This window comes from Acanthaster planci, linkage group LG08 (assembly GCF_054643075.1).
Source record: "Acanthaster planci isolate LZ-2023a linkage group LG08, COTS_SCS, whole genome shotgun sequence".
In the NCBI taxonomy this organism is placed as follows: Eukaryota; Metazoa; Echinodermata; class Asteroidea; order Valvatida; family Acanthasteridae; genus Acanthaster; species Acanthaster planci.
In genome coordinates, this window is record NC_141784.1 from 7,633,166 (window position 1) to 7,646,140 (window position 12,975).

The 12,975-nt window shown below is 42.8% G+C and overlaps 1 protein-coding gene across 3 annotated transcripts; it reads right to left on the reverse strand.

The window, feature by feature from the left end:
• Positions 1-288: 288 nt before the first annotated feature.
• Positions 289-11,486, reverse strand: LOC110986749 (glutamate-gated chloride channel alpha-like). 3 transcript variants are annotated; one of them, XM_087140519.1, is made up of 9 exons: positions 11,329-11,486; positions 9,187-9,272; positions 5,673-5,740; positions 5,175-5,392; positions 3,970-4,052; positions 3,462-3,593; positions 3,088-3,317; positions 2,640-2,729; positions 289-2,250 (listed from the first exon to the last, which is right to left on the reverse strand). In XM_087140519.1, the coding sequence occupies exons 1-9, from the start codon at positions 11,388-11,390 to the stop codon at positions 2,035-2,037; spliced, it is 1,185 nt and encodes a 394-aa protein (XP_086996645.1). In that variant the 5' UTR covers positions 11,391-11,486; the 3' UTR covers positions 289-2,034. The 3 variants fall into 3 exon arrangements, with proteins under 3 accessions (XP_086996645.1, XP_022104604.1, XP_022104603.1); XM_022248912.2 differs by lacking the exon at positions 11,329-11,486 and adding an exon at positions 9,427-9,576; XM_022248911.2 differs by lacking the exon at positions 11,329-11,486 and adding an exon at positions 9,377-9,576.
• Positions 11,487-12,975: the final 1,489 nt, after the last annotated feature.

Sequence of the window (12,975 nt, forward strand, 5' to 3'; positions counted from 1 at the left end):
CCTTGATTCCCACTCCTGCATTATTCAAAATCCTACACACTGAAAATAGGATGCACAGCGTACGTCAGTTGGAGTCGTTCCCAGGGATGATGCACTGATTAAAGCTTGATTGAAGTCGAATCGTGATGTAAAAAAGGAGATAATTCACTTGGAGGTAGACTCAGAGTCTTGGTAATTCTTTTGAAAGCTGGTGATGGGGTCGTGCCTGTTTTGTACATAAATCAGTCTTTCAGTCCGTAGCTGAAAAATGTTTAATGATTCTACCTGTTGAATGATTGTCATTACTCATTTGATTAAAACAAAGCAGGGGTACACTTAGGCCCCTTCTCTTTAATATTTATTTGACTGGTATGAAACCCTGAAGGGATTTATGATTTGTGTTGTTTATATTAATTCGTTTTCTTTTAACGTGTACAGCTAATTCCTGCCAACGAATTACGAAGACGTTACAAACGGACAAAATACGTCATCCCTTCCTAAATAGACTAGTAAAACAAAGTAGGACGATGGTAATTAGAAGTATGCTGCTTACAGCCACTTTCATCTAATTAATGATTAATGATACACGCGTATATGTCAGGCCTAAATGTTCTTAACAAAAAAGTCCTTTACACTATATGAATGTTTACTTTGTATTACTACAGAAACAAATTTGTAATAAGCTGTTGTACGGTATTTCTAATTTTGAAGGGAATTTTGCCAGTAGCTCGAATTTATAGGGTATCATGTGAAATACGGGCGTTTTGCAAGAGTTTGCAACGTGTTGGCCAATCACATCGCGCGAAATCTGTAGACCCAGTGCGCGTTTGGAAAGTGTTGACAAATTGTGCGCGTTGTGATTGGCCAACGCGTCGCAAACTCTTGGAGGCGCACTATTGTGAATCGCCCTTATTCTTTACCCAAGACTTTATCAAATACTTTTCCTTCTTTTTGATCATGGTAATGACATCAAGGAATCTGTATCATGAAAGATGCATAAAATACAAGGCAAAGCAATAATACAATGAAAGCTCGAAAGGGTGGATAAGCCTGAGGAGACGATGGCAATTCAATGCTGAATGCATTGCAATTAACAATGAAATGGGTACGTTGAAAGTAGCTAAGCATTTCGCAAAATGAAGTCTGGCCTTTACTTAACACCTAACAATGCACAGTTTATTCATCATGATATATACCGCAACCTATAGGTTCTTGTCGGTGCGTGAGCCTGAAAGCAAATTATACGTGTGCATGGTCAGGACGTCTTTTCTTCAGATCCGTTGCGTCCTGAACAGCTCTATCGGGTTCATAAGTGTGACGTCACTTCAGTTTAAACCACGCCCACTGTACATGCACTGCACATATGCGTTGATCACCGTTTACATCGACACCATGGAACCGGGAGTTAACGCGCAACTTCAGCGATCATGAAGCCTGCAAATCTTGGCGCGTCCGCCTTTCTGACGAAGTCCCTTACGAACCGGATAGACCTTTCACTTATAAATCACAATTATGCACACATGCGCACAAATGGCCTTGGTGGCAAGGGCCATTGAAAATGTACGGGGTGCGATTTTGATCATTTTTTCTCAGGTATTCTGACTTTGTTCTGTTTTTCTTCAGAGATCCCATTAAATCGTTTTACTATTAGTTTCTTGTCGAAGCGGGATTTTTAGTGCTCTGTATAAAAGACTTTACAATCGTGATTTTTCCTTTGCGCCACAGAATAAACAGTAAAATCCTGCTTAGATTACTTTTACTGTTCTCCTAGCCTCACTTTGCTTGAGAGATAATCTGTTTCGCTGTCGATGCGATAGTGAAATTTTATTAGGCTTACCTTTTTAAATTTTCACCTTTTAAAACAATGCTTCCATTCCCAGCCATTCTTAGCAGGTTACAGAAATTCGTTATCTTGACTTTTAAACTTTTACTGTTGCGATATTCATTCAGATGTCAAATGCCTGTCCGGGCTATCAGTGGCAGTTGTTGACCTTCTGTTGAATGCCCGTACGGGCTATCGGTGCCAGGTGTCGACCTTCTGGATTGCATAGCATTCTAGTACAGGTACGCGAACCAGTATATCGCATTGAAGAGCATGAAGAGGATAATGAACGCGTATCGTGAGATTTTGTCCAATATATAGGCAAGTCTCAAAGAATAATCGACCCCGGAATCCGAATTCTCCTCGGTTGTAGTTTCCTCTCCGTCTGGGGATTTTTTTCTGCTCTTCTGGCGCCTGCGTTCCTTCTTGTATTGCAGCTGTCTGTAATACTTTGAGAGAAAACAGAACGGGAATCAATCGCGCTCCCCGTCGGCGTGATCCAGAAGCTATTTTTTTCTCGAGGATTATGACGAGGCAAAGTCAAACGTGATCCTTTTTTGAATGGAATGAAGACAGTGTTTTAACTATTTAACTACACGCTTCATGGCCAGGAATGTCGCTTTTTTTCAAATGGCCTTTCCATATCATTTACAATCCCTTTGTGAATTGAATATTTTACCCGCTTTTATTCTGAAGTAACAAAGGAAAGAACATTGGCACATTTTCCATGGCATTTGGAATGTCTTAGAAGTGAAAAAAAATGTTTCATTTTAGTGCAAGATCTGGCATCTCAGTAATTAAAGGACACCACAGAGATCATTTCGTTTGAAGGATTTACCTCGTTCATCATGGATGCATTGACCACTGTGTATTCAACAAACGCTAGGAAGACAAATATCTGGCAGACGATTAGCCAAATATCCAAAGCCTGTTGAAAAAAAATCAAGGGTATCATCTTTTCATGACCTCGGTGGGTCTATTGTCATGTAGTATTTGCGCTTGGACTTTCAAACTTGAAATAAGGTCACTTTCAACAAATCCTGCATGATGGGTGGTTATCCTTGTTCAAAATCGGTGTATCATGGCTCTTCGTGTCAAGGGTGCGTCTTTAAGTGGTCCAAATTTCTAATGACGCAGGATCAATGTGAGAAATGCTAATTACTCACAAAAATGGTTTTATCCGAAATATTCTTTTACATGAACATCCCGGATAAACCACTGTCCAGACCGAGTGTTTCTGTATTATAGCCACCTTGCTCCCCCCTGCCCCATTGGTTATGACTCACTTTAACCCCACTGTTGCCTGGCATCGACTCCGTTTGTCCCTTGGACAACGTGTTCAAGGTCAGGTTGACGGTCACTCCCAAGGAGACGCGAGCCGGCGTAGACCGTGGATCGATCCAGAAGGAAAGCCAGGCAATGATGACTAGCAGAAAGCTGGGCATGTATACCGTCAGAGCGTAGGTCTCCAGTCGACGCTGTAGCTTGATAGTCGCTTGTGCGCCGCTATGAATCGCTGAACGATGAAGAAAAAAGGCCTATAGAATCGCCACCACACATAGCTCGCTATTCAACTCCTGATTTGAGACGTCGTATATCCTTCATACCTAAACTTTGTGTGTAAAATGTAAGTTTCAATTATAACAAGAAAATCGAATACCTGGTCCGTATCCAATATCCAACATTTCCGTTTCTTGGCCAACAATCCTGAACCTAGACAAGTCCGAACTCTTAGGCAAAATAAAGCCTTCATCAGTGATGTGCAAGACGAGGTCTTTCGAACAGTACCTATCTAAAATTTAAAAAAAAGAAAATATGAATGTAACATGCAAAGAAATCCATTTTAATGGAAGGTGGGTCTTTCTTTCTGCATGGTCTCATTCCTTTTCTGTCACTCATTCCTTTGTTTACTCTGTGGCTTCATCTAAGAGTTTCTGCAGATGTTGATCCGAATCACTTCCGTGGCTCAAACTTCCCATCTGAAGAACTGGAAAGCTTGGTATGTTTGAAGCGGATAGTGCCATGTGGATTCAAGACGCACCGATTGGTCGCTAATCAGATCGTCCCGTTATGTTTGGGGCAGTGATACTATTGGCTTATTATGCACAGGTGTCGTGGTGATCGTGTTTTTCTCGGAGAAGTTACAAAAATGGAAATTATCAACTTACAGCTCAGCATACTTATGTTACAACTTTGTTCGTCCATGGGAAACCGTGACAGGTCCATAGGACATGCGAACGTCAAGCTTTCTCTGTGGTAGTAAAGCAAATAAGGTTTTGAACTGACCCGTTTATTTTCTCTATACGTCTTTCTTTCATGCCCTGGCGGATTTGGAGACAAAACTATTCCCCCGCCCCCCAAAAAAGTTGTGATATTTGAAAATAGCACGACTATTTCCATCCTCCTCGTGTAGAGTTTATATAATTGGCAATGCCGTAATCCATATAATTTGTCAATTTTTGTCCGCAGAATAATCTTCGCCGCTAAATATGGTTATTACCATTTTTAACACTCTTACAAACATTGCACTGTATCACGATTCATTGCAACCTCACTATCACGTTGTAAAAGAAAAGTGTTGATTCTCAATATTTTGGTGTCAATAACTCTTAAAAAGCAAAGCATAACCCACCCAAACCCCGCCCACCTTCAGTATTTAAACAATGCTTACAAGCTAACAGCAAGAAACGGTGTTTAGAAGCGTATGTTTAGTTGCTAAGCATAGTTGTTGCCGTGAAGTGTTGGTGTTGGATACGCAATTGAACATTACAACAATACCATAATTAGAGTACCTCTAAGGAAAACGTGTTTTCTCTGATTTTATGAGGGCGAGGGTTCCCCTCGTTTCTCTGTTTTCTCCTCAATGACGCAATCTACATTCAGAATTCGCGTCTTGGTATGAACAGAAAAAAACCTTTTCAACTTGTTATAGTTGAGCTCTGAAGACAAATGACACTGCGTTCGGTTTGGATGCTTCCATATTTATTTGAACAGATAGAATCAGAGAAAACATGTTTTCCTTAGAGGTGCCCTTTAAACTGTATGTTCAAACCTCGGATAGACCAAAAGGTTTACGTCAGCAAATTGTCACGTTAGCCCCCTTAAAGGTTTTTCCCCCACCACTTGTTCTGGGTCCACCCAGCTTTAAGCTGTGGCTGGTAGTACTTTAAATTACACATCCTTATTCACGTCACAGAAGTTAAAGGAATTATGTACCTATGCTATAAACTTCAGCAACTGCATTGAAGTCAAATAATGATGAATTCAGCAGCTATAACATGGTTCCTGAGACTATATTTGAGATTAACGTACTATGTGATATTGTCCTTACAGGTAGTAAATTTAGAGCTAACCCACGTATACAACAGCCTACCGTAAAGTCAGTTCCACTGTGCCGTCTTGGTGGAGAACGAGCTTCATATTGGGCGTAGTCATGTCGTGCGGTTTGGCGTGGACCTCAAAGGGAAAAAACAAGTCTGGTACCCAAATCCTGTAGCCATCTAAGCCGGATAGGTGGATGGGGTGTTTGGCAGTGAAATTCAACCGTTCGTCTGTCCAAGTTTCGATCAGAAAGAGTGTGAGGGAAATATCCTGCCGGATGTCGAGTTGGCGATACAGAGATACGAGAGGGTGAAAAAGAGGAGAGACAGTGGGATGAACATCGTTTTTAAATCCCAGGCCAAAGTCACAACCTTTTCATTATGCACTACAGCCCAGAGAGAAGCCACTGGTTTCACTAACCCCGCGTTCATTTCCAATGGTCGTGCTCGAGAATTGAGAAGTTCGTTTATAATATCAGGATTACACTGAGGGGTCGGGATTGCTATACGGATTGTCTTTATCAAACCAATACCAAACTAAAAGTTCTCACCATTGCACTTTCGCTGACAGTACCGATGTGTTCGACACCAACCTGAAGTGACACGACAACAGGTGGTCCTATAGGTCGAAGACAGGAACAATTGACAAATTAGTGCATGATTGTCGCTATAAATAGTTTATACATGGACTAATGTGTAATAATCATTAGTAGATTGATATCCTATTGTTGTCTCTCAAGAAAACAAACGGGTGTAACAGTCATTTTTTAACATTGTTATCAGCAAAGTATTATTTGTTGAATAAGGATTTACTGAAATTTTAAATGGAGCCGATGGTAAGTTCGTTTTTAATGGGAACTTGAAAAGGTTCATCATTGAAGTCCCCAGTTTTCATATGTTTACACATAGCGTGTAGCTTGGTGGCAAGTTGTTATCATAAGGTCAGTGGCGGTGTATTATGGTCATGTTTATTATCTGCGATATGCTGACAACTCCATTTAACGGTTATCATCGCCGCACCCCCCCCCACACACCCACACATCCACATACGTACACCAGTTTCAGTTTTTATGTTGGGGGCGTCTATTAAGTAGGTACGCACGAAGGGGAGGGGAGTTGGTGCCGTTGCGTACACCATGCGTACAGTGGGGGAGGGGGGTAGGTGCTGTTGCGTACACCTTGCGTACAGTGGGAGAGGGGGTCGGTGCCGTTGCGTACACCATGCGTACAGTGGGGGGGGTTGGTGCCGTTGCGTACACCATGCGTACAAAGGGGAGGGGGTTCAAGCCAGTGGGTATCGTGCGCAAACCGAAAATTTGCCTTTAATGAATCATCATATCAATACACTTTATCACTGTAACCAGTTGCCTGTAGCAAGTCTATGGTGTACTAGCATTGTATCACTTAATCGAGAACTTACAACAACTGTTACTATTCAGCAATACAATGCATTCCTTTAATTGTACTGCGTACACTCAAGTGTGAATAGAGTACAAGATGCCCTAGAAAGGAATGGGCAGTGTGATTCCTTCTGTCGTCTCTGCTCACTGCATCAGCCTGTATTATTTGGCTGCTATGTGGTCTCAACTGGAGTGTGGCCCGAGTACATGTCACCAATAGTCAATGGAAAACCGGTGCAGTACTGGTGGAATGACCAACCCTCGGTGGATGCCTGATTAAGGTATAAAAATTACTCATGTGTGTAAATGTATCAATTATTGGAAGACAGTTCATGTAAATTAAATTGCTGAAATGGTCAACTGCATTACTGGAAATGATACAACATGACTTGTTTTACTCTTTCATAGATTACACCATGACTCCCTCAAATTTAGGGTTTCATCTCCTAGGCACTTCCAGTTTGGGAGTTTCATTATGCAGTCTCTAGTTTAATTTGTTCTAGTCTTAAGTTTTAACCCTTGGATACTTAATTTTATATTGATGTAAAGTGAGACTTGTCTTTATTGTTTTAATGGAATTGTCGCTCGAGTTTGACCAACACATCAACAAAGACGGTCCAATTTAGTGGGATTCACAAGTGGTTTGTTTTATTTTAACCAGGATACGTTTTTACCTGGTGGCCAGAGTCTTCTTCCCTATTTAAGTATTAAGTTGCGCTCTGGTTGAATCATACAATTAAATAAGAAATCAGTTTTTGTGCGTCGAAGAACCATTCAAACACCGTCCATCCCACCATTGATCCTCCTGTGCCAACACCCATTAAAGTAAAATACAACAAAACTCATGACACAAAGACCGACAGCGTCTTCCGGACTTGTGGAATGTGTATGCGTACAGAGGGGAAGGGGGTTGGAGCCACTGCGTACGGCATGCGTACAGGGTAGGGGGGTCTGAAAAGTCGGCATTTCGTGCATACGTTGGACGGTCCCTTAAGTCTTGGGTCCACGACACCTCTCGCAGTGCTGCAATCCGCGTGTTGTATATGCAATACGGGCGATTCACATTAGTGCGCCTCCAAGAGTTTGCAACGCGTTGACCAGTCACAATGCGCGAAGTCTGTCGACCCTTTCCGAACGCGCATTGGGTCGACGGATTTCTCGTACGGTGATTGGTCAACGCATTGCAAACTCTTGGAGGCGCTCTATTGTGAATCGCCTGTATTACCGTGAAGCAGAACTAATTCGATTCGTTCCTCTTTTTATGCGTACCAGCTGCGCCGCGCTGAAGCCAACATGTAGTACTGGTTTGTGTCACGTCGCTAATAGTGTGATTCGTCCGTTCGTCGTGTGGACACAGACGTATATAATAAAATCTGGACCTGCAACTCTCCTGATTGGTTGAAGCCACTGGAGGTCGGTTTGAATATATGCGACACGGACATCATCTGCAAGAGTTTTTCCTCAGGCTGCTAATCGCTACCCGTAAACCCTGGGCAGTAATTGAATGCAGTGCACTGAAATTATTGAATGATGTCCACAAAAATATCGAAAATCGTGACAGTCTTCCACAGGTTACCATTGATTAGTTAAGAAACTTTTGCCACTAAGTTAGGTAGGCTTGCGGTTGCACCATGTACAAGAAAATGTCTCTTTTCTGAGTGTGTGGTTTTGAGAAGAACCGATGGTGGACACTCGACGCGCCCTGTTCGTCTTCAGGAGGGGGACAGAGCGAACGAACAGAGCATACTGTTTGGAAAGTCGACTGCCCACCATCAGTTCTTCTCAGAACCCCATGCCACACACATAAAAGAGATATTTCTTGTACATGGTGCAACCGCAAGCCTACCTTACTTAGTACTTCCACCATGCATGGCTTCAAGTCTTATCTAAACTTTTGGCACGGTTAATGGCCGCCACTCTACTTCCGGTAGCTTCAGGGTCCAGTCCACTAATTCAAGCCCCATTGAAAACAGTGTAAAATCAGCACCGTTCAGGGCCCAATAGCATGCACGCCAACATCCCTGAGATTTCTGAAACACAAATGAAATTCTTGTCTGGTCACTTATCTTTCAATTTCTTTTCAATTTTTTGTGGGTTAACCAATTACATTTTTAATTACTCCCACAAAACAAAATCACCCCCCAAAAAGTGATTTTTCCGAAGTCTGATTGCAGCCATTTTTCAAGTGGCAACCCTCAACTTTCTGGAGCACTTAGGACCATTTTTCAACCGTAGTTTTCAGCCCTTCTGCCCTCATATGAAAGCTCAAAGACCCAGGGAGTTGATCCTGGCAACGATTTACACAATCTCACCATTTTGGGGGCCAAACAATCTCCTTTTTCAAAAGATCTTGCGGGGGCACTTTTAATGCTAATGAGCTGGTCAGAAATTCTCACTTGAATTAGTGGTCTGCACCCTTCAACGACGTCCATATCACGAATGCTGCATTACGAGTCCAGATTTTATTATACGTCCGTGCGTGTGGATCGCTGAATAAACTTAAAGGAAAGTCTCGGAGCCAAGACTACCGTTATGCACATGGCACTATCTCATGCATCTCATCCAAGTGGTCCCAACTTTTCTCCCCTTATCTTGGAGGCCCGGTGAATGACTTCAATTACCGCCAAATCATAGAACACGCACAATTAATTAAAAGTTTACATACCATCTTTGAGTGGCCTGACGCGGTGGTCGTAATTTTTCAGAATGTCATCCAGTATCGACTGCGAGGAATTACCAGATGAGTGGCACCTATGTACACGATTTTGAAATGATAACATGAACTTTGACCGCTGTTATTCAAGTCAAAGGCAGGAAATTAGTTTAATGGCACTGCAATTGTGTGCCCTATATACCTCGAATGAATAGAAGCCTTGCAGTAATCGAGGTCGCTGAACCTGCTCACCTTCCCTCATGCTATTCCCAAAGTGCTGTATAAAAATTTTCAAGTGAACTGATCAGAGTGAGATCTCCAGTCGGCCCAACCTGATGTAGTAATCGGTCACAACTACATACCAAATCCAGAATTTACGCGCGTCGCGACACCCCTCGCTGTTTCCAACCATCCCACAAATTTCAACCATTCACGGCAGCTTGGTGAAAAGCAAACTGTGTGTGGCGTCCTCGCTGTTGGAGGTATGTCCTTTTGGCAAAGACTTTCATCCACGCAGCTGCGGCATGGCATAGCCATTTCTCTCACCACATGAGGGCAAAATACAGTCCATCTTTTTTCGGCAAAAACATTTGCTGGCCGTGGTCGCAAACGAGTTATTCACAGATTTTTATAATATATTCAGGGAAATATTAAAACACTACATTATGAGTACTCCTGAAAAACGAATTAAAGGTCTCGGGCCAATTTAGCAGTGATCAAGCAAATTGTGCATTAAGGAAAACTTTGCTTGCAGCTGAGGACAAACTTTCTGCTGCCCCTTGTGCATAATGATGGTCACTGGTTGTTAACAAAAGAAAAGGGGCGTCTTTTGGTGACCCCAACCACGAGTTTGTTTCAGCTTGGGTCATTGGTTGAGCTTTTTCGCCACTGTGACGTCACTGTTCCGACCGAGCGCCGGAGAACTGAAGGTTGCCATTGGTTCAGCATCGGCTCAAAATGGCGGGAAATAAAAAGATTTTGTCGTCTTTCAAATGGGTGAATTATACATTTCAAAATCTGTAGTTACAAACAGAGAATCAATGAGATGCTTTCTTCTAGTGCGCACGCTAAAAGAGAGAGCAGCCAGTGTGAGAGACATGCCGAATATTGAGTAAATAATGTTGTTCATCAACAGATCGTCTGCTTCCTTGCGTTTGCCTCTCTCAGATGACCTAATTATTCCGGTTCTTCGTTTTTGTGGGCTAACCCTTAACATGTTCCTGGTTATTGCTTTGACGTTTCTGGTTAGGGGTCGCCCAAACACGCCTTGGTCTATCCGCCCCGAGTGGAAGCAAAAGAGCGCACGATTTTCCGGGCAACGGCGGCTCCTTTGGTGGGATTTGCACTTTGCTGGTTTACGCTTTCGAACTGGGCGTTGCGGCTTCGTCGCTACAAAGTAAACACTCCCACCAACATCAAGATGGCTCTTTCCAGCCAATGAGGGGAGGGGTGCTTCAGCTCAATGCACATAAGGGATTGAGGTCTCACTTGTGGGGGAAGTGCCAAAAGTTCTGGGGTTAATTATCGTAATGCATGGTGCAATGCCCTGACCTCACGCTACACGTGCGCCACTAAATCCACGGCAAACCAATACTACTGATGTAGTTTCTGAAGACGAAAGAGCATGGACATAACTGATACCAAGGTAAGTGCACAACTTCTTCGACAAACTAGTCTTTAGGAGATGAAAGTAGGGTAACAAGAGGCTTGGTTTCCTTGATATGGTCAAAATTATTACAAGTTTTCACCTGGGAAATCCAATTTCCAGTGTTGGCCCTTTCTCGAAAGCAGTGTCATAGAAATGACAATTGCACTCAGAGAACTTTGTTTAGCGATTTACGTCAATGTATAAATACTATCCATCAGTACTTTGAACATGTTAAATACTTATAACAAGAAAGTGCTTAGATGGCTTAGACAGCGAGAAAGCGTTTGGAAAGTGTTATAGCGCTAAACACACGTTTCTCAGAGTTGGCTGCATTCACGGTAACTGGGATGTTGGGATCAACATCAAAGCCGATACTCCCAACCGAGAGAACCAAACAAGAACCATTACTTCGACAGGTTCCCCTCATAAAAAAAATTCCACCATGGATACAGTTCTTTCGGGGCGTTACATCACGCAAGCGCCAAGAAATATTTTTACACACTTACCCGATAATGCCAATGAAGAACACATTAATGAAAAATAACTTTGAGGCAATGGACTTGGCCATGTTTCAAAGTGACCACCTCTTGTCAACCGTTAACAATGAAGTTTTAAACACCGTAACTTTGCGGTCGGACACCATCAAAACCGTGACTGCAAATCCGAATTTACCTTTGCTGTTCTTTTGGCAATATCTTTCCAATTGAATACCAACAGAAAGCCATTGAACCTTGATTCAATTGAGCTTCGCACTCAACTTCATAACGCTAATTACACCACTCTCGAGTTCTTATTGATAGATCAAAGTGTGATAATACCGTCCAGGTCCAATCCAAGTCAAAATCATTAACGTTCCCCCTGCATTGTTTTGAATCCCTATAGACCAGATTAAGTGAATACAGGGTTTTTTTGCAATCCAAAATGACTTCATATAATTTCATGGTTGGAATTCTTCAACTGTGTGTATACATGTAAATTCCCTTTACCGAGGGGTAAATCTGCCCGTAGTTTTGATTTTAGTCGGGCGCCGCGCAGATCACGAAAAACCTTTTGAATAGGATCTAGTATCTGGCGGTCTATGCGTTTGTGTGTCTGTGCTGCGGGCAGGTCGTAACTTGCGCCCTCTGTTAGTGCTATTCGGCTGTGCCCACCAGCGCATGTCACCCACGGACGTATATAAAAATAACCCAGGACTTGCAACGCCTTTGTATGAAATAGAAGCCAACCAGCGGCCCAAAGTGTGGTGGTTGGTAGCACCGTGATATCTGGATGCTGTCCAAGTGATGAAGACAGTTTCGCCAGCTTAGCCACTTAGGTAGGCACTCTTCAGGAAGCCGTTTGTCCCATGTGTGCCGTGAGGTGTTGTTTTCTCCTTTGATTGCTGTGTTGATCTCGCGAAGTATGATCTTGCCCTCGATGGTGACAGTAGCTATGAAGCCCAGGGGATCAAAAATGGAGTTGGCTATGGACAGGACTCCCTGCCGTGAAAATGACCTCTCGTGTAGGTTAACTTTATAAGTCAAATGGTCAGAGACCAGCACACTGATACTGCTCTACTGCTCGGTGATACTGCTCTACATGTACTTTTACCCTGGTCTGGTCATTTTCAACCCAAGTGTCCGAAATGATATGATGTGAACATTACAACAAATATCCTTAGACTGTTTTTGTAAGCAAAATACTGAAGAATAAATATAAAAAAGACGTACCCTAACGAAACTGCCAAAACAACACGTACCACATACGGAAAGCACTTTCACACGTGCACCCATTCATTAATAGCGTGCGTACACACACAGACTGGTTCCCGTCCTGGCCCTACGTTCAGCAGGAGACTACGTAGGGAACGGGACGGAATTCCGCCACTCACAACCTCATCTCCATGGTTTCAAGCAGCGGGGCTGCTCTGGATTGGAAATAAAGTAACAACTTAGGACAAGGTTGCATCATGCTGCATTAACTAGTCTTCATTCCGTCATCGATTTCACTGTTTATTAAAAAAAATGAAACATTACTGTGTTGTACTTATATCAGTGGTTGAAGATTTGACTCGAGCGGAGGTAATTTTGCCTTTTGCAACCGCGTGAATGCGTGGTAGCTAGATGCGCATTTTGTACTTATCGTCTCAACTGGTCTCAAGGTGGAGACCCGAG